This window comes from Takifugu flavidus, chromosome 21 (genome assembly GCF_003711565.1).
Source record: "Takifugu flavidus isolate HTHZ2018 chromosome 21, ASM371156v2, whole genome shotgun sequence".
NCBI classification, from domain to species: domain Eukaryota; kingdom Metazoa; phylum Chordata; class Actinopteri; order Tetraodontiformes; family Tetraodontidae; genus Takifugu; species Takifugu flavidus.
In genome coordinates, this window is record NC_079540.1 from 1,411,634 (window position 1) to 1,432,714 (window position 21,081).

The 21,081-nt window shown below is 51.0% G+C and overlaps 1 protein-coding gene and 1 non-coding gene across 2 annotated transcripts in view; both read right to left on the bottom strand.

Moving 5' to 3' along the window:
• Positions 1 to 430: 430 nt before the first annotated feature.
• Positions 431 to 502, bottom strand: trnam-cau (transfer RNA methionine (anticodon CAU)). Its single transcript has one exon. It is a non-coding gene; the product is annotated as a tRNA-Met (tRNA).
• Positions 503 to 1,073: 571 nt separating this feature from the next.
• Positions 1,074 to 21,081, bottom strand: part of jarid2b (jumonji, AT rich interactive domain 2b) — a 68,978-nt gene continuing 48,970 nt past the window's right edge. Inside the window, exons 4-18 of the mRNA XM_057020165.1 lie at positions 19,935 to 20,146; positions 13,959 to 14,174; positions 11,538 to 11,782; positions 7,651 to 9,094; positions 7,032 to 7,579; positions 5,802 to 5,894; positions 5,573 to 5,691; positions 5,402 to 5,472; positions 5,218 to 5,332; positions 5,019 to 5,124; positions 4,763 to 4,945; positions 4,150 to 4,280; positions 3,880 to 4,066; positions 3,642 to 3,749; positions 1,074 to 3,525 (exon numbers count right to left, since the gene is read on the bottom strand). Coding sequence (XP_056876145.1) covers positions 3,298 to 3,525; positions 3,642 to 3,749; positions 3,880 to 4,066; positions 4,150 to 4,280; positions 4,763 to 4,945; positions 5,019 to 5,124; positions 5,218 to 5,332; positions 5,402 to 5,472; positions 5,573 to 5,691; positions 5,802 to 5,894; positions 7,032 to 7,579; positions 7,651 to 9,094; positions 11,538 to 11,782; positions 13,959 to 14,174; positions 19,935 to 20,146 — 4,006 coding nt within the window. The 3' untranslated portion in view covers positions 1,074 to 3,297. The remainder of the gene's footprint in view (positions 3,526 to 3,641; positions 3,750 to 3,879; positions 4,067 to 4,149; positions 4,281 to 4,762; positions 4,946 to 5,018; positions 5,125 to 5,217; positions 5,333 to 5,401; positions 5,473 to 5,572; positions 5,692 to 5,801; positions 5,895 to 7,031; positions 7,580 to 7,650; positions 9,095 to 11,537; positions 11,783 to 13,958; positions 14,175 to 19,934; positions 20,147 to 21,081) is intronic.

Genomic DNA, 21,081 nt, shown 5'->3' on the forward strand with positions numbered 1-21,081 from the left:
AAGCCTGTAAAGGGGAAATGTTGAAAGATTGAGCACCATCTAGTGGGGAGAAGTGAAGCTCCCGATCACTGGGCCCGGTTACATGAGCATAAAATCCAAACTGGGATTAAGCAAATTGTCATAGTCTTATCTGATGGGCATCTTGGCTCCATGCTTGTTCCATCTTCCGGCAGCAGAGTGGCGCAGCGGGAGCGTGCTGGGCCCATAACCCAGAGGGCGATGGATCGAAACCATCCTCTGCTACAGTGCTTTTAACTTTATTAAGTGTTTCATTCATAAAAGCAGCTTCTAACGATCAGATCATCACTGTGATGGTGAAAAATGTGTTTGCTTTTATCAGATTTATGCACAAACAGGCCTGAAAGGACCTGAGACGAATGTGACAAGCAGTGGATGAAGCTTGAGCAGTAGGAAAAATCTTAATTATCATTAGCAGAGGATGGTTTCGATCCATCGACCTCTGGGTTATGGGCCCAGCACGCTCCCGCTGCGCCACTCTGCTGCTCCTGTCAGACGCTACACATGTACTGTGAATGAAATCTGATAATTTACCATTTTATCAAGTCATTGGATTTAATCTAGAAGAGCAACTCTGGTCGCTGATATGTAGCAGAGTGGTGATGATACAAGACATCTGTCCTGGGGTAATCAGATCATTGGGATAATCTGATCAGGAATGTTCAAATTCACCTCTGAAGGCAGCAGAGTGGCGCAGCGGGAGCGTGCTGGGCCCATAACCCAGAGGTCGATGGATCGAAACCATCCTCTGCTAACAGTGTTTATATTTTGCTGCTATGGGACAGATGAAGGAGTGTTTCATGCTAACGAACAACTAGATGTTCAATTCCAAGCATTACATTTGTTGAAGCATCTGCTGAAGTACCCTTGAGCAAGGTACCAACCCCACAAACGCTCACATAGGGTGTTAGCATGACCTGGCCATCCAGGGGGCGACCTGGCTCTGCGTACCCTCCCTGTAGCAGCTATTTGGAATATATGGAAAATCCCCCCCCCCCTCAATATTGAAAAGTTTACAAAAGGTGTCAAACAGGACAGAAAAAAGCAACAGTGAATTGTCGGTAAGTTTTTATTAAACCTTAAGTACAAACTTCAAAAGTAAAAAAAAAAAAAAGTCAATATAACCAACATGAGAGACTCTTTCCGAGGGGGGGAAAGGCCGAGCTGCGGCACTAATAAATAAAGTCACCAGAGACCCCACCGTGAGCAAGTAGTTTATACCGTAGAAAAATGGAAGAAACAAACAAAAGAGAACTTAAAGGAAATCCCATCAGAATAAAACATCTGGTAAGGCCATAAAAACTTGACAACCACTTTTTATTATGCTGAAAAACACCCGACTTGGTATTTCTTTAAATAGTCCTAAACAGTTCAGTCTTCTGCAAGGGACGACAACCAACAAACTGGATTATAGGATTTTTCCTTGACAGTCACCACTGGCAAGCTCAGTGCAACATGAGTAGCTACTACATTTTTGTTGAATTTTCAGTAATGAAAATGTAAAAACCCATTTTTTTTTTGTGAACGCACCTTTTTTTTCCCTTTTCTTTAAAAAAGTAAAGCTAAACAAACAAAACTAAGTTGGGGGCAGTCATCTGCTACTCTATATCTTCTTTCTCAGTGATATAAGCAGCACTTAATTAATTTTTTTATACACGTTTACCAGAGCAACCCTGTAAGCGTCAAACTCACACGGATGAAGAAAGGGTAATGTAAGGCTTTTTCTTCATCAAGCACTCTCCTCAGAAACTCCTCTTCCTCTCTTCCTTCCTTTCTCATCTACTTAACCCCAGAAAAAGGCTCAAGTATTTAAAGAAATTTACAGGATTATGTACAAAAAAAAAAAGATGTTTTGTTTCGGTTGGACTTTCTCGTATCTAAAAAAAAAAAAAAAATTAAAATCACTTATTATATATCTGGGAAAATGCAAAAGCCAAAAGAAAGGACGATTTTTTTTAAAAATAAAACAAAAAAAACTTGAATTTAATATTTCACATTTTACACTCTGACTAGTGGCTCTACGCGAGATACCGACAAAATCAAAAACAAAACAAAATAATAATATAATAATTAATGTTTACTGGTACAGATGAAACAAGAGGACTGGAAGAATGGAATGTTAACACGATTGCACATCTAGAACCAGAAAAGCCTCAGAAGCCTTTTCTGCCCTGTGGGGCGGGGCCAAGCCGGCTAGCAATTAGCCAGCGGCAGACGCTAGCCCCCAGATTTTTAATTTGTGTTGTTTATACAGTAATAAGAACCAACAGCACCAATAAAAATGGACCTCCTCACTAAGATTCAGGCACAGTTTTCACTTGCTCGCGAACGAGGGATCCCTCCATACTACCGGACGACGAGGGGAGCGGTGACCTTTCAGGGGTCAAGCAGCCCCCCCCGCTCACATCCGGTGACAAATAGAAACATCCACAATGATAAAAACAATAATAGGACACAGATGACTTTGTGGGGAGGGAAACAAGCACAAAATAATGAAAGTAATAAAAAAAAACCTTGATAAACGAGAACAAACAACGAACCAACATGGTCTGTCTTTCAAGTTTTTACCTCCATGACCACCCCTCCCCTTTCAAACCAGAAGGAAACGATGCAGGAGCTGCAACTAGAAGAAAAAAATCTATTTAAAAAAAAAAAAAAGACGATTCCTCCTCCTCTGATCAAGGACAGAGGAAACTTTGGGTGAATAAAACAATGTTGCCTTCATTTCAGGGAAAAATTAAAAAAATCGTCTGTCCCACGTTCACAGCTGAGTGATGCATGATGGGAAAGGGGGGGGCTTCAGTCTCAGGAGGGGGGATGAGTGATGCAAGAAGAAGGTATCAAATGTAACCCAGTTCCCCCTGGAGGGCGAGTGCTGGAGGTAGTCTTCTCGTCACACTTAATGCTGAATGAAAAGACGACATAACCGCGTTCTAAAATCACCGAGGATAAAAACAAATGTTTCTTTCACACTAGTGCAAAAAAGACATCTTTTCTTTTTTTTTTTACTCTTTTTTTTTATACAAACAAGCCTGTCATACTAAGGGGGGCGGTGAATATTTCTGTGAGTAGATTTTCAAGCTCAAAAACAATCGATCTTAAATATCAGGAGGTCGAGCAGGGGGCTGATAGTGACCCTGCTTGATGTTTTTTGTTGTTTGCTTTTTTCTTTTTTTTAAAAAAAAGTGGAGTTTGGTAGGTTTCATTTCTTTTAGGGGAGGGGTGGAGGATGTGGGCACAGCGCACCGGGCAGTGAAGTCAAGGTGTCCCCTCCCCCGTTCAGGACACGGCGGCGGCCTTGGGTATGTGACTGGAGGACAGGCGTGCCAGGGACACCTCGACTGTGGCGCGCTTCTGGGGCCCTCGCTTCGCTGGCGATGCTTTGCCGGGGCTCAATCCGTGGCAGGGGTCTCCCCCTCCTCTGCTGACGATCACGCCGCCGCCGCCACTCCCGTTCTTCACCATGGCCCGGCCGCACACCTGGTTCACCAGACTGTTGATCTGTTCCTGATGGGGACGCAAATCAAACAAGTCTGTTGATCTCATTGATCTAAAGGAAGATTCTCCTTCCTCTGGCTCCCCCGTGTGGACACGGGGGGAAGTGGACGGCAGCGACGGCCTACCTCATCGTATCGATACATCATCTTGAGGCCCCTGCAGGACTTGTGCTTCTCCACGTATCGCAGTGCACACTCCAGGCAAAAGACCACGTTGTCCGTCTCCTGAACCACCTGCGCAACCAAAACCGGAGTCAGAAATCACATCTCACATAGGCGTCGCCTCCGGCAGGCGTGCGAGCCGGCGCTTCGCGGAGGATTGACGGTCTGTTGTTGGAGGATAAAAGGCAGCGCGCTCTCTCACCATGGACAGGTAGCAGAGGTGCTGACAGATCTGGCAGCGTCTCTCCGAGGACTCCAGTGCCAGCCATTTACCGCGGGGCTTTTTACGTCCCTCCCCGGGGCCGAGGTTACCGTCGTGGGTGCCGTAGCGGGCGGAGGACAGCAAACCGGCCTTGTAAAGTTCCTGCCGTTGACATAGCTCAATGTTCCTGTTGGGACGCAGTGATTGAATCAGGGCAGGAAGACTAGCTTGGCCAAATTGGATTTCTTTGATCTGCACCACACCGCCCACCTGAGGTCTTTGAGGAGGGTGGAGATGGTGGTGAGGAGAAAGCCGTTGTCCCGCTTGGATTCAGCTGTGGCGATCTGGTACAGCAGCTTTTCCATGGAGAAAGGTTTTGCTATGCGACGACACTTGAGGTCCTGCGCACAAAATCCGTGCTATTTAATCAGTCAGCAGGAATTATATTGGCTATTGTTCTGGCTGCAGAGTAACCAAATTAATGTTTACGGCCGTGCAACACAACACATAATATTGTATGAATGTTCAATTACCCACGAGAGCCATCTCAGCCAGGCATTCAATAGGGTGTGGGGGATATATATTGATATTTTCATCATTCTAATGGTCATAATGACAGAATAGGATATTTACTTTTCTTCCATTTGTGCTATAAACAGACATCCTCTTAGGAATATGTGATAAAATGACACCTTAACGTTCAGAACAATAAATATCTAAAGAAAGAACCAGAGTTTTAGGCGCTGTAGCCGCTTCTGTCCACGGGGTGGCAGTGTTGCATCCCGAGCGCAACAGAAATGACGGGGTGATATTTTGGCCTCGTGACAGCGTGACTTCCACGCGTGCCCCGCGCTGCTCTGCCCATCGGGATCCATCTGCTCACCTTGGCAGCCTGGTATCCCAGGTTCATCCAGTGTGGCGTGGCAAAGTGCACCGTCTCAGACACACTGTAACCACAGCAAACCTTGGAGACGAAGGCACCGGGGTAGCAGACCACAAACTGCCCGCTCCGCTGCACCGTACGGTAAACCTTGATGCCTTCGCGGCACAGCACCTCCGGAGAGATCTGGGGGACGAAATGTTATGATTCCACTTTCTACGGACAAAAGAGGTGTGACGGTTCGGCCGCAGACACTGACCATGATGTTCTTCTCCAGCATGTCTAGTCCTGGGGTGCCGTTGGCCTGAAGCAGTGTATGGACCACCTTGTCCAACTTTGCCTTCTCCTCAGCAGGGACAGAATACCTGCAGGGGTCACGCCCAGGGCTCACAATTAAAAGGCACGTGTAGGCGAAATCACTGCTACTCTAACACATTTCTCCAAAGGTCCATACATACCAAATGCAGTCAGCACCAGTGTGTAGGTAATCAATATATGGAAGGCGGTTTTGGTCTCGAGACCAGCATGAGGTAGAAAAGACCATGCCAATATTGAGCCAGGGAATGGTCACCCCTGCGGGGAGAAACGGGGGTTTTAGCATTACACTTAAATCTCCAGGTGGGTTTTTTAAAGCAGACTTACCAGGCACAGCACCCAGATGCCTCAGAATGGATCCAGAATTATTTGGAAGGACAGTGAGATTCCATCCGTGTCTGAGGAACACATCGGGACACGGTTACTTTGGGAGATTCCTCTGCTTAGATTCGCTGTCACGCAGCTGGAGTGAGCTGGGAAGCTTTTCGGGTTACTTACTTTGAAAAGGGTTCTGACTTTCCTGTGGGGAAACCACTGCCGTGTGTACTAGTGTCAGCCTTCCCACAATGCACTGCCACGTGGCAGTCCCTCTGCTCCACGATTCTCCAGTACTCTTGCTGAGAGAACAAAGAGGGGGGCGAATCAGCCCGATACAGGTTTCACACCTCCAGAAGTGCACGGCTGATAAATATATATCAAGAGCTGACGCAGACATTAGCACGCTAACCTCGACCTCAGCAGCTCCCGGTTCCTTGTTAAAGCACATGGTCATGGTGTTCCGAGCTATCCTGAAGAAGTTGGTCAAAGACACCGATTTCCCCTGCAACAAAGAGACGTTCAGCGTGAGACTTAGCATCGGAAATGTGCCCAGTCGACCGGGACCAAATAGAAAGAAATGCGTTGGGATTAAACTGTAGGGAATTAGCAACGGCGTTCCAACGGCTACAGGGTTCCAGAGCGCCGGAGTCCAGGCCTGACCGAGTCGTACGGGCAAAAAACGTCAGCAGCGCTCGTCTAAAGCCTTCATGGTGTAATGAGACATAATTATACCCTCGACGTGCACTTTGTTCCTCTGAGAGAAGTGAAATAGAACCTCCACTTGGGGGCCACTCCTGATAAAGTCTGAGGATAGTGGAGGGGGGGCCGGGGGACGGTGACAGCCACTACACACGTCACACGGACTTGGACAAACGGACGATTGTTCAGCAGAGACCCGGTGAAGTCCAGTTAGACCTCTGGGGTCTGCACAGACACTGGGATCGTCCTAAATAGCAACAATCCTCCTTTATTGGCACAATGTCCAGAGTTTAGCATCTAAGGCAACAAGATCTGGGATTGACGTGTAAATAAACGATAGCGTGCTCGTACACACACGCGCGTGAGTGTACACACACACACACACGCACAGTTTTGCAACCTGTAGCTGCTGGACTGTCGCCGCTGGTGCATTAATTCCTGTCAGAGGCCTCGACGAAAGTATCGAGCATGACGGAGTGCGAGTCTGTTGGCGAGAAGGCTGGACTCTGGGGGGGGGGCTAACGGAGAGGAGAGAGGGAGGTGATTTAAAGGGAGACGGAGCAGGCGGGGTTTGGGGGGGGGGGCTTCTCTTTGACCTACATTTCAGCCAGCCAGAGTCAACACAGCTGCCAGGGGATGTGGGGATACACCGCCCGTACCAGCAGCTGGAACAGCGGCTCTGTGAATCCCGCTACTCTTTCGCGCTCAGAAGTCGTCTGTTTGCCGTCAACGGAGCGGCACCGTCGCCAAGGACCGCCTTTGTGGCGCGGCGCGTGCGTCCGAGATAAAGTGCAAATTGAGTCCTGATTGATTTGTAAACAGTGAAGACGTTTGTGTGCTGCTACATTCAGACATTTACGGACGCAGCGGGCGAGTAAACGCTGCGTTTTTGAGTTTGGCGTCTCTGTGCTTCATCAGCAAAGACCGTCCTCTTGCTCACCTTGTAAATACATTTGTGCTGGTCACTAAGGACGCCGCCGTCCTCCTCTTCCTGCTGCGCCTCCTCCACATGCTGCCTGTCCTCTTTGCCTTGTTTTTCCTGAGTGAAGAGCCGGCGCCGGCCTGCTTTGACCTGAGCCTCCAGCTCCTTCAGATGGTGGTATACTCCATTGGTGCGATGGTGCCCCGTTGCCCCTCCCACCATCCCGCCCGCTAGCCCATTCTTGGGCTCGTAGCGTGGCAGCACCAGCGCGCTCGGTGCGGAGGAGTCGGAGAGACCCTCCAGAGGGCCCCGGCGGGTCTCCATGTTCTTTTTCTCCTGCAGCACTTCAGCCAGCAGCCGGAGGCGCTCCTCTGCGCTCAGCGAGTCATAGGAGAGGATGTACTGCAGGTACGCCTCCTGCAGCTTGGCCAGCCGGTCCTGCGCCGACTTGGGGATGCGCAAAAGATCGGCCAGTTTGGTCCACTTCTTCAGGTCCATCACCTGCTGCATGCCGCCCATGTCGTTGATGAGCTGGAAAAAGCGCGACAGGTCCACTTCGCAACCACCTGCGTACACAGAGACAGGGTTCATTCACACGCACCGACACACAGGCTCACCGTGGGGCCGGGACACCTACCAATGACCGGCGGCTCATCCATGGTAATGCCCTGAGATTTGAGGTGCTTGCGGATGCAGGATAGCCGCTGAACGTTGGGGCCCCAGCGTCGGCCCAGCATGTGGACCCTCTGCACCTGTGTAACAAATCGCATCTCCTCGTTCAGTTTGCATTCGGGCCTCCAGTCCGGCGGCGGCACCACTCGACATATCCCGGCGGCCTCGGCCTGTTCCCTCACGGCGTCCAAGTACACCAACGGGTCCAGAAACTCCCTCGGCACCGGCCGGAAGACGGGGGCTTCTCCGAGGGCCGGCCAGCCGTCCGCTCTGCTCCGCTGGCGCTCCCACTCCCTTTCCTGCTCGCGCTCCTTCTGGCGGGTCAGCTCCTTCTCGCGCTCCCACTCCTTGTCGCGGTCCGCAGATCGGAACGCTGCTGGTTTGAGCTGTCCGGGATTGTTGGCAGGAAAGAGTGGAGAGGAGGCGTTGGAGGAGGACTCGGAGGTCTGTTGGGGGTCTGAGGTAGTGCTGGCACGACTGGGGTTCTGTGGTTGATTCTGGCCTGATGAAGGGGAGGAAGAGGAGGAGCTCCGACCGTGAGACCTGCTCTGCTGCTGCTGTGCTTGTCGAATCAACATCAGCTTGCCGGCTGACGCCCGCTTCGGCCGCTGGTTCACCGGCTCCGCGCTGGCTGCTGGTGTAGAAGGAGTCGGCTGAGGGGGGGGAGCAGGAGAAGGGGGCGACGCCGCGGGAGATGGGTGTTTCGGAGAGGAGGGCGTGTCCGATTTATGCCCGTTCGACACAGGCGTGGCGGGGGCGGCCGCTCTCTCTTGGTTGGCCATCTTCTTGCTGCTGCTACGCGTCTCCAGAGCCGCCGTCTGAACCTTGGCCCGTTTGGCCTCGCTGCCACTGCTTTTGGCTTTCTGCTCAACGATCCCCACCGAGTTGAGCACCACCTCCAGGCGTCGCTTGGAGTTGCGGAGCCCCTCTCGCCCGAGGCACTCGCCCTGGCTCTGCTGGCGCTGGTACAGTTTCTGCCCGTCCTCCTTGACCAGGGCGTTGTGCCGCTGCCCATTGAGCCTGCCGTTGAGGCGTGTGCCGACAGTCACATTGTGCAGCCCATTGGATAATAGCACCTGTTTGCGGGTTTTTGCATTGCTGTGGTGGGCTGGTGCCGATGCTTTTCCTGAGTTGGCCAGACCGTTGCTGGCTGCTGGCTGGCTGTGCTGATTGTGATTGTTCGCTGACGACGGTGCCGAGGCGGCGCTGTTGTGTTTGCTGCTGCTGCCGAGTTTGGTTTTTTTGCCCAGTTCTCTCTGTTTGGCTTTGGTGTAGGTGACGTGGCCCTTGGACACGGTGGCTGTGTACTTCTTCACAGTTTTGGACGGCAGTCGGAAGTCGCGGCTTTTTTTAGCACCACCAGCAGCTTGCGCCGAGCCTGCCCGGGTCAGCCCGTTCACCTTAGAGACCTGCAATGAAAGGAACACATGTGTTAAATAAGGCCAATCCCATCACAACGCAATGCCAACAATGCACAGGAAGTGAGGAAATGAAAAGGAAACAGAGAGACAAACTCCTCGGAGGTTTACTGGTGGCAGATGGCAGACCAGTATGAGGTAAGCGCTGAGGTCAGAGGAATAGAGCAAAACCCCATATGGACAAATACAACATTAGTATTTGTCATGTACGCCTTAAACACCATAAATCGGTGTTTGTACTATCAAATCTAACGGGTGTGTATCTTCATTTGTGGCCTACAGAGATCGGGACACGAGTGGAGCCTGTTTCATTCGTCTTTAATGTATAACCTTTGGCATTGCATGAAAGTTTGTCACAGTTCTACTATTTTCATGCCTTAATTCTTAACATCCACGGCACGCTTTCCCCCCTGTTTCCATCCCTGAGCCTGATCTGGAAGCGTGTTTTGTGCCGACCGGCTGGAACTGAACCAAAAAAAGGGGAAAGGAAGGAGGAGAGATGGAGTTATCAATCACAGTCGAGGCGCCACGGGAGGGAGGTGGCAGCCGTCCCATTGACAGGCTCGCCTTTGAAGGGCTCTTGTGCTGCACGAGTGTGTGTGTGTGTGTGTGTGTAGCCTGTATTGTGTTGTGTTTGTCTCAGGTGGCGGGGGCGACACAAAGACCGGGCCATTAAAAGATAAGGTGGGGGGGCTGAAACCTAGCCCCAGCACCGTCAGTCATTGTCCAACCAGCTCAGAAAAAACACAAGGTGACCAGGAGAGAGAGCGGGAAGGAGGAAGTGAGGGGAGTGAGAATGAAAGGGGGGGGCACATACATATTAAATCATAGTAAAAATATCATATCATTTTAAAAATCAACAATCTGAGTTTATGGCTCAGTTTGGAGCAAAAGAACACCTGCGACGCTGCGACCAGGCCCGGGTTGCTGACACAGCAGCAGGTTTGAGACGCGGTTGTGACGACTTCCTGCCACAAGGGGGCGAGCTCGGACGCTCTCCCTCGCCTGTTTATTGGGTCTGGTGGAAAATTGGGACGGAACGGAGCGGCGAGGGAGGATTAATGCAAGGCTATGGGAGAAGTGACAGGACTGCGAGAGAAAAAACTAACACTGCGACGTGGTGAAGGATGTGGAAATCAGACGCCACTCAGATACGGGCAGGCTGAAGAGCGGAGGAAGAGAGACACGCAAGCCCGAGGAAGAAAAGAAGAGCACACACGCGCGCACGCACACACGCGCGCAGACACAGGCAGGATTTCAGTTTCATGTGAGTGGGGAAGGGGGAGGGAGCAGGAGAGGGAGGTGGGTCTAGATGACATCATGTGTTGCTATAGCCCAGCTGAGTGCTGGCAGGAAGACTTTTAAACAGGCAACATCTGCAGGAGCCAGCCATCAGAAACAAAAGGAGAAAGTTCATCGTTGCACAGCCCCGCGGATGGATACGTGTGCGCGCTCTGGCAGCAAGCAGCCCACTGGACATCTGACTTGGTGGAACAACACGCCGATACAGATGGTTCGACCCCGAGTTCTGCCCTCTGCAGGGCGACGGCGGGAACACCTTGGTAGCGAGGTAGAACTCCAGACCAAGCCTGCCCCCCCCCTCCCTGTCTCGCTGGGATGAGACGTGATGAGCTGGGTGACTTTTAGGGAGCGGGAAAAAGGTCACCGCAGCTCGGGATTAATAACACACACAACATGAGGCAACAGATCAACAGAAGCGTTTATCTTTCCGCCTCCGGCTGGAGGGTTCCAGCTCAATGAAAAAGTCCACACCAGCTCTAGTTTGTTAGCAGCATCTTTGCTTAACCTTTCAGATGGCTCAGCCTGTGTTTTCACAGTTGGTCGCGGGTAGAAGTGTGTGTTGAACACACACGGTTAAGACACACCGCTGGTGCTAATTGAAAGGGGGGGGGGGTGTAATCCTTCTAAATGATCGGAGTCGTGTTGTCAAGGGCGAGATCCATCCGCTAGAAGGATGAAAAAAGGGAAGAAGAAGAGTGCAGAAAGAGACAAAGGGTGAAATCGTGAGAGAAAGGAAGTGAGGGGAGAGAACGAAGGGTGGCAGGAACGAGCCAAGAGTACACAAACAAAGGAAGCAGTTTCCTAATAAAGACCTCAACTCCGTCCGTCCGCGCCCCCCCCTTCTCTGGCTGCACGAAGTTCTTTGAAACCCGCTCAGCGCCACAGGGGAGGAGCCGGAGCCCCCGGCCAGCATAACTAAATATACAGTAGCTGCAGTCACGCTGAGCCAAAACATGATCATTACTGTCAGAGAGGAACAGGCGGTAAATACAGGACCCTGAGTCACAGCGGCATCAACGCCAGCCATTCACCTCCACACAAACTCTCTGCGTCTACAGTCTCCTCTCACGTGCTTTGGCGTCCTCCGTTTATGCTTTGGCGTCCTCCGTTTATGTAACCGCAGCTGCAGTACCTGTTTGCGAAGCTCCTCGGCGGCCCTCCTCGACGGCAGCCCGTTGGCGGAGCCTCGGCCGGCGGCCAGGGCCTGCAGCTCCCTCGCGTGCTCCCGCGCCTCCGCTCGCTCGCTGCGCTCCCTCAGGAGGGGCGGAGGGGGCGGCGGAGGGGGCGGCAGCGGCGGGGCGGGCGCGTCCCTGCCGTGAGTTCCTGCTTTAGGCCTCAGGCTCTCCCTGGTCCCTGCTTTAGCATGGCTGTTGAACACTGCGGAAGAGAAACGCAGGAGTCAGCTGTGGGCCGCTGATCCAACCCCCCCCCAACTCACTCCTGTATGTGAAATTGACGAGTTCGATTCCAACTATATCAGCGTTTATGGTCCGATGCTGCTGTACCGTTACCTCTGCGCCCAAATTTGTGGGGATGAAGACCATTTTGGCCTTTTGGCCACACAACTTGATGCATTTTCACAACTGCAATGCAACATTTGTTTCAAGGGGCTACTGTATTTAAACTCTGTCAACATGACTGTGCCCCCCCCCACCAGGAAGCAAACCCCAGTGCCCGCTGGCAAACGTCTGCTCAGAAAGAGTGACGCGCGCTTGGCTGCTGTTCAGACCTCAATCAACAAAACATGCGGGGTTTAAGGTCTGCATGGAAACATCTTTATGAAACCCGTCAATGAGCCTGTTCAAGCCGCGGCGGCGTGACACTGAACAGGTCCGACGAGGGGGCGCAATCAGCGCCGCCCCCCCCCTTGGCATCCCGCCGCGCCGATTCCAGCTTCATTTCGTTTGTAAAGGCGGCGCAGGGGGAGAGACGGATGCTGTGTTTACAGCAACGTGCAAGGCCAGCTCGCGGGAAAAGACTGTTGTGCGAAGGATCAGCGCAATTTTCTGTCAGTAAAAGTGTCTCTCTGTGTTTCCCGGCGCTTGTCAGCGAAATCAAAAAAATCCCAAAACACGACCCTTGACATATTTAGAAGCTAACTGAGCAGCGAGCCCGAATAAAAGCCGTTGCATTCAGCTTGGCCACGCGAGAGCGAGGAGGGAGCTGATGCTTGCCTCCTCCTAGCGCCCCGTGTTTCATGCTTCTCTCTTTCCTGGTCCCACCTCCTCTCCTCCTCCCTTCATGCCCCCGCTGCTGATACTCACGTAGCCCAGAGGAGAGGAGACAGGACGCCGCTTCGACATTTAAACATCCTTAACCCCTTCCCTTCTATCTCTTACACACTGCGCCCGCCTGTTTGGCTCTTATCTATTTATTTAGCGTATCGCCGCGAAGGCGCCGAGATGCTTTGCAAACAGTGTTGCTGTAGGAGATAAGGGAGGAGGCCGAGTCTCCTTCCTTATCCTAACGCACAGCGAGCCTGGATTCGTTCAAACAGGTTTCCCCTCATAGTCCGAATGTGCGGATAGTGTTACAGGTTGGTTTTTGCGGATGGGGGGGGGGGGGGGGGGCGGCACATGAGGCCAATAGATATTGTCAGCAAATTAAACAACGCGATGGCTCTCCCTCCTCCTCTCTTAATCCCGCCAGCCTCTCTGCCCTCCTCTGCATTCCACTTGAGACGAGGACATACGAGAGCCGACCTTTTGAACTTATGTGGCGGCGGCGGCGACGAGGGGGGGAGTTCAAGGGGGAAATGAAGGGCCGGAAGGATTGTATTACTTCAGTGCTTGCTGGGGAGAGATGGACGGTTCCATAAACTGTCCCAGAAGTGCTTTGTTTTTTAATACGCACGGCTCCGAAAATGTCCACTCTGGTCTCACGTTTTGTTTCTTGGTTTCTCTCGTTGCTGCGGTAACATTTTGGAAGGTCCGTGCAAACGGTTCCCCTCAATGTTGTGCATTCATCCACAGGCCTGTGTTCCCCAAGGCCCCCACATATGCTGTCACTGCATTATGTGTGTGTGTGGGTGTGTGTGTGTGTGTGTGTGTAGGGCCCCGGCCAGCTGTTACAGTGTGTGCATAAACACCTTGTTAGGGCTTAAGCGAGCTATGTGTTAATTGGGGTGGAAAGAGACTCGGCGCTGCTCCGTTCTCCCATGCGGCCTTTTCAATCTCCGTGGTGGAAAAATGAGGACTCAAAATTTGGGAAAATCCACACAGGAGCGCTTCAGAGGATGAGGTCATCAGACCTCTCCCTCGCTCGCAGCTCCTTCTCCGCTAATGCACTTTTCCCTTCGGAGATAAATGGTGAAAACCTTGTTTTCCAGCTCTGCCCCTTCCCCTTCGTCCGTCCCGTTTAGACTTCAGCCCCTCCCGGATTTGTTGTTGCCAAAAATAGCTCGTCTCTTGGCATCTTCTCCGTAAAAAAAAAAGATCACGGCAGGTGGAAACGACATCACTTTGTTCATTTGTGACAACCCGCAGCAGAAAGCAGCGCTTCAACCACAAAAGTAAGGTGAATAACAGCGGGATTAAACGTCCACCCTCCTTACCGTGCCCGTTGAGCGGTTGCCTGGTGGGGGGCTTGCCCTTGCGCGGCGTGGAGTGGCAGGAGGAGGTGGCTGGCGCCTGGCTGCTTCCCCCACTGTGAAGGTGGACCCCGCCTCCGTTCCTCACCTCCTCCTCCTCCTCATTTTCCTCCTCGTCCAGATCGTCTTCCTCCTGGGAGCTTCCAAAGTAGGCGATGTTGCTGGGCAGGGCTGATGAGCCTGTGTGGGAGGAGGAGGAGGAGGGGGGATGAGAAGGAGGGTTTTAGAAAAAAAAAAAAAAAATACAAGACCCTGTCCTCATCCAGGAGGGAATCGGTTTATTGATCAACGCCGCGACATGGTTGCCACGCCGGTCAATAGCGTCGCACCTTTTCCGCTCAACCTTTTACACCAGAGATCAAACGACCGATCACATGGCCGCCTAGCTAAACCGGTAGCATTCCTGCCCCTCCTGATCCTCTCCACCATGTGGAGGAGCTGCGGAATGCACAGAGGGGAGCGCATGGTGCCGATGTCTGCCCAGGAAGCCCGCCGATCAATGCACTGAAAGTTTGGGGAGCAACGCTCGCTAAACCGAAACACAAGCGTGGAATCTGCTCCTGACGGAGGGTTCCGACAGGCGTTCCACAGCGTGGAAGATGTTGACAGCTTTATGGACACAGACACTTTGCATGCGCTCAAATCTCTTAACTGTACATCAAAAATCAGAGGAGTCGACGCCGAGACAATCCCGAATCTGTCAGGATTACTGTCAGTCTCCCGCCCTTATTGAAGGAGAAACCCGACAATCTTCCCCCGTTTTCCTGTCGCTCTCAATCACTTTCATGGCCCTCGCGGAGGGATCCAGCCCAGCGCGTTTGTGGAAGGAAGTAAAACCGTGTTTGGCGGCGGAGAGCCAATAACGTTCGGCGAATGCCAGCACGCACACGCGGGCTCCTCTCTCACTCATAAAGGGTTATAAAGCTCGAAGCCGTGTTATTAAATCACATAATGTTGCGCTCGTAAATCGGCCCGCAAACAGCCGGCTGAGAGAGAGAAACGGCGCCGGCCGTCGGCTGGTTTAGACCGACCCCGAGCCGCGATCGATTCGGAGAGGGGAAACGTCGGATCCGTCTCCTCGTGGATCGTCACAGATGGATTCCAGAGCTCGAGCAACTACTGGGGGTTTGATGACATTTGAGGAGGCAGCAGTGTTTCAGAACATCGATGAGCAGCGATGCATAAATACGCTAATTAAAATGAAGCTAATCCCCTGGAAGGCTGAATTTAGCCTGCATTAAGCTGTAAAGACTCCTTAAATTGACAGTGAGAATCAGCAGAGGCTTGGAGATTTGAAAGGCTCACGATAACTGTAGCGGCAGAATCATTTCATTTCCTTCAACACAAACACACAACAGAACCAGAACGACGCCAGATTCACGCACAGCTGACAGAAAAGGCGACGCCAGACCATTAACAGTGCTAAGAGTCATTTCATACTCCCATCAAAGGCTGTCGCAACACTGCAAAAATAGAAGAACCGTCTGCTAATAGTCCTTGTTGTTGTGCCTTGGATCAGAACTTTTATGCAGCAGCTTTGCCAGTTTCTAATTATCTCCCCGGAGAGCCAGACGGGGGAAAAACGTGTCGTGGCAGCAGATTTGCGTGAGTGTTACCTGCTTACATTAACGTTGAAAAGCAGCACAAAGGGAGCGAAGGGTGGCTGGTCTGGGCCTGAGGCGTGCCGCACCACCGCTCAACCCCTGGGCCGCTGGGTCACGCAGCCTCTTTAGACAATTTTCTGACTCTTAAGAGGATTGATCAGAGGGGGGATAACTAGCACACACACACACACACACACACACACACACACACACACACACACCACACACACACACACACACCACACACACACACACACACACACACACACACACACACACCTGAATCCTTGTCTACTGGTGAAGAAGCAAACGCTCACAATTACCCAATCAGCTTCTAATGACCTGCTTTATTAGCTAAATTACTGTAATTTACCAGCTTTTTCTGGGGTCAGAGGGACAACAGCAAACAGACCACAGGGGCAACCCCCCCCCGCCCACACACACACACACACACACACACTCCCAGAATGAGGGAGAATAGGATCGGGATTCTTTTTTTTTTTTTTAATAATGTGCATTAGAAATCGATCTTCTTTGACAAAGATCATTAAATCCAAGTTGACATGGTGTAGAAGCTGGGATGGCCTCGGGTTAGTGGGGTAGACAGGAGGCCAACGTTTTTAAAGTTCAACATAAAACCGACGGCTGAAACGCTCAGAAAACCGCTGGTAACAAAAGGTCATCAAAGGAAAAGATCAAAGGATGCAGAGAATCCAAAGTAATAGTTGGGACAGAATTCCAGATCAAACAGTCAAATATGAACTCTTCCCACTAAAGAAGGCTTCATAATCCTGGATACATCAGCACACACACACACACACACACACACACACACACACACACACACACACACACACACACACACACAAAACAACTACTTCTTTAAGACCTCCAACAGGGTTTTGGCTCAATCCCCCAATTACATCGGCTTTTTATCCACCTCATTTCGGCTGCAGACAAATCATAATTAGGTCTGAAAGAGACTATTAGGATTGTCATCTTGAACGGGGCTCTTGGGTGGATGGAGGGATGGGGGGGGGGTAATTACAAACCCTCTCTAGCTCCTTTTTTTTGTCCCCAAACTGTAAATGACACAATGACGACTATTTAAATAGTCAATTGGGAGGTATTTTAGTCTGTCATGGGGTGGGGGTTGGACTTGTTGACTTTATGGGAGGTGGGGGTGGGGGAGGGGTGGGGAAGGGGGGGGGGGGGGGGAGGGCAATAAAAATACCAGCATAGCAACTTGCTAAAATGACTTTCAAAGTTAATCCTGAAGATCAGCAGCCTGTCCAAAGGTGGGAACTGACATTTGTCTCGTGTTTATTCGTGTTCCAGGAATCCGAGTTCACCAGGTCAGGGCGGTGCACCGATTCTGGCCCCGGCGACCCCGAGAGGGGGCAGAAACAGCGGAGCTGACACACACAGGCACACACTCCTGCAAATTCACCTTATGCAACAAGAGAACAAGGGAGATTTCCAGGAGCGTTTGTGCAGCCGTTCACCCCCGGATCTATTTTTAACCTGTCAATCAGGCGGATCGATCTTTAAAGCGTGCTCGCTGAGTGCTGCCACCACCCGGCTGACGACGGTACTACACCCAAGGCTGATGGCACCAGAGGCAGACAGTCTGGCTGCAGCCCAAATGGCTTTCTCCGTGGATATAAACAGCCCGACTGAGGCCTGGACCACACATAAACACCATACTGGGACGCCGGGGAAGGAGCGAACACGAGAGCGTGCGAGAGGAGAGGCCGTTAGATAAATAGGAAATATAATTTGTAGGCAGCGTGGGGGGCAGGGATGCATCCTACTATACAACAGATAGAAATCAGGCTGTACCTGACCTCTGGTTACCTCCCTTTTGCATCAAAACGGAGGTAATAAAGCGACTTCCTCAGTTAAAGCAACAAAACTGCCTCTGGTGAGATTTAAAACCCCAGAAGAATGTGATCTTGTCAGTTCCAGGCTACATTTGGATGCTAAAGTGCGTACGGCCGAGCGGCGCGGCAGAGACCTGAGTCACGGCGCAGGAAGACACGCGAGCGTCACGCTTCCTCTCGCTTGTTGCTTAGCGTTGCTGCTCAAATCCGAGATGTCTTAAACACTTTTGTGTGGCTGTCAGCTCGAGTCGCGCCCCTTGGGGGGGGCGTAATGTTTGAGAAAGGAGAACGCTGCAGAGCGTGTGTGTTTACACCTCGCCAACGTCCGAGCGAGGATGGAGCCCAAAAATTGAGGTTGTTTTTGTGGGGGGGGGGGAGATGCTGCGACGCTGCTCCTTCCATCGCTACAATAAACGCAAAGCAACATTAAATCGGAGCGATTTGGGGAGATTGTGCTTTAAACCGAGTCAGAGTCTGTCAAAAAGAGTTTTGGATGCAATCACGAAGCAGCCCGGCGTGTTTCTAAGCGAGATACGAATCAGAATCCTAAATAGGAGGGGGGGGAGGATGGTTGAGAGATTTCAAAGACTCCGAGCCCTCTGACGAGATTAGCCGGCCTAATGGCGATGTCCTCATATACTCTGTGTAAATACGTGGAACAGCAGAGCACAGGAAGTTAGCAGCAAAATCACTGTGGGGGCGAAGTGCACAAGGGCGCACAGTCACAGGCGTGCACCCTCGAGGGCTGTGCTGACATTCTCTGTGGTGAGGGTCTTCGGATGTGGGTCACACCAGAGGCCAAGGGCAAAAAACCCAGCAGAAGAAGTGTCACAAAAGAAAATGTCATCCCCAGTGCCTGGATACTCACCCACACACACCCACACACACACACACACACACACACACACACTCACACCCACACACACCCCCACACACACCAGCTTATTAAGCTTCATTCGTAACATTAACTACAAAGACGTGAAAGCGAAGCAAACCTTCACTTCGTTAGCGTAGCGCGCTGGAAGGGAGGGGCTAGCTTAGCATCTAGAACACTGAATAATCTCAGCTTCAAAGCATCGGGGACATTATATCATCAGCCTATGTAAAATCCTGGCCTATATATGGAAATCACAGCCCCTCTCACAGAACACTCCAGCCACTTTTAGCAACCTCCAATTACGCATCCTCCGATGAGCCCCTGAAAGGTTAAAACGACATTCAATAATGAGAATATTCTCGTCAGGATGGAAACGTATAGCCGCAGCTTCTCAGCGTACTTCAAACCGAAAGTGGCTCTCCTGAGGCTTTAGCCTACTTTGGCAGACGGGCAGAGGTTAATAATGATAACAGAGAATTAACCTGAAGCGCGGCGTCTTTCTCTTCCAAATGAGTTAATTCGGGTTGGGAAAGAAAAGAGACGAGGATATTAGCGGAGAGCTTTATAAAAATTGTAAAGTAAGACAAAAAGTCAAAGGACAAGGTGAGCGAGAACGGCCCCAAACTTTATTTTATTATGCAGGCCCTTCTTCCTATTAATATTTCATGTAAGAGATGATGGGAAGGAGAGTAACGCTTATGATTTATTCAAGTGTGTCAGGAATTTAGCATTTTGATATCAAATGAAAAAGTCACAGAAGACACGGCTGAGATGTTCTAAAGTGCTGTTGGAGCTTTCCAACATCAACTCATCTAAAAACGTCCTTGGAGAAACAATGAGCTCCTTCCAAAACCCTCTTTTTGAGAGATTTCCAGGTACACATGAAGCTCCAAGAGATAAGAAACCCGCCTGAACTCCTCAAAAAGGCATTTTAAGATCCTCGCGCTCCTTCAAAGAACCTCCTTGAAGTTTTTGGTAGAGATCTTCTCCACATTCTGAGGTCTTTGGGCCCCAAAGTGTGCAGAACTTCGGAGCTTAAGCAGAACCGGTTTGGTGACTGAACTTGCTTCTACTTTCACGGCCCAGCAGAGCGCAAAGTAGGAGAAACAGGAGTAGTTCGCTAATGTCGGAGGGAAAGACGGAGGGATTTGTTTGGTACCAGTGAGAGAGGGAGGCTGGCGAGGGGGGGGGTGTTAAAGAAATACAGCAGGTATCAAGGTCAAATAAAGAAATAAGGAAGAAATAAAATGCCATTTTAACAGGAGGAAACCCCCGAGCGGAACCCGGCTAATATGTGTATTCCACTACGGTTGCTGCATTGCTTCCATGGGAATAAGCAACTTTTTTCAAGATCTGCCGACTAATGCGGAGCAACAAAGAAATGTGCACACCCCTCTTTGTGCACGTGGTTCTATAATAAGAATAAAGTGTTAGAGCACAGATCGGGTTGCCGATGAGCTGCCAAACAGAAGCGAAATGTCCACCCTTCAGCCTGGAGCTCCATAAACACCGCTAACATTAGCGCTCCGCAGCGCCGCCATCACGCCCACGTGTTTACGTCTCCTTCAGCTCTCACCTCTGAGGCAGAGGAAGGTGAGGAAGTCCTCCGTCTTAGGCTTGCGGCGAGACAGGTCCTGAATGGAAGAGGACAGCGAGGACAGGGAGAGCGATGAGAGGGACGAGGAGGAGACGGCGGCCAGGCCGCCCGTGTCGGCCACCTTGATGGGTGTAGTGCTTGGAGAGTTGGGCTGGGACTGGGCGAACTTCCTCTGGGCCTGGAGCCGAGGTCTGAGGAGGAGCACAGAGAGCAGGTCAACTTTGGTTACCAAACCAGAATCATCAGAACTTTTTGGACCCAGAAAATGACATTTTTACATAACTTTGAGTTCAATGATTAGATTTATTGCATAAATATATGCATGCAAGTAGTCGCCCTTTCCTCACACACACACACACACACACACACACACACACGCACACGCACACACACACACAGCTATAGCTGCATCAGCACCTTTAAACAAACACAAATGTCTGTAAAATCAACTGCATCCTGCCATAGATTGATGAAGTTTCCTTATCTTTGGTCTCACTTTCAGCCATTTAATTTTTCCTGCACCCCCCACCACACACACACACACACACACACGCACGCTCTTGTGGGGGGCACAAAGGCAGCCAAGTGTCTCCCTCATTTCTCCGCTCGTCTCCTCTCTCTCTATTTCACGCTGCGCATCAGTGAAGGAGGAGAATATTAAAGAAGTGGATGTCGAAGCGAAGTGATGGGCTTATTTGTCACCCCCCACACACACACATACACACACACTTCTGTTGTTGTGGGGACTTTCATAGACATTGCCGTGCCCCTTACCATCAGAACTAATTTTCTTAACATGACCCCATTTCTAATCTAACCTTTAACCCAGATAACAGACCTCTGAAGTGGTGAGAACAGCTAAAATGACCCGATTTACTAAAAATGTCCTCACGTCTGTCGTAAAATATGAAGTACGGTCCCCACTAAATAGCATGGCACGCACAAGAACACATTCACACAGCTCACTATCCAATCGTGTTCCAAGATTTCATGTGTGTGTGTGTGCGTGTGTGCAATGCTAGAATTGTCACGCAGCAGCGATATAAGCAATGTGATATCCCGGCATTATTTGTCAATTTGCCACGGACCAGAGCAAAGCATGCGGCAGATAGGATCATGTCTGGAG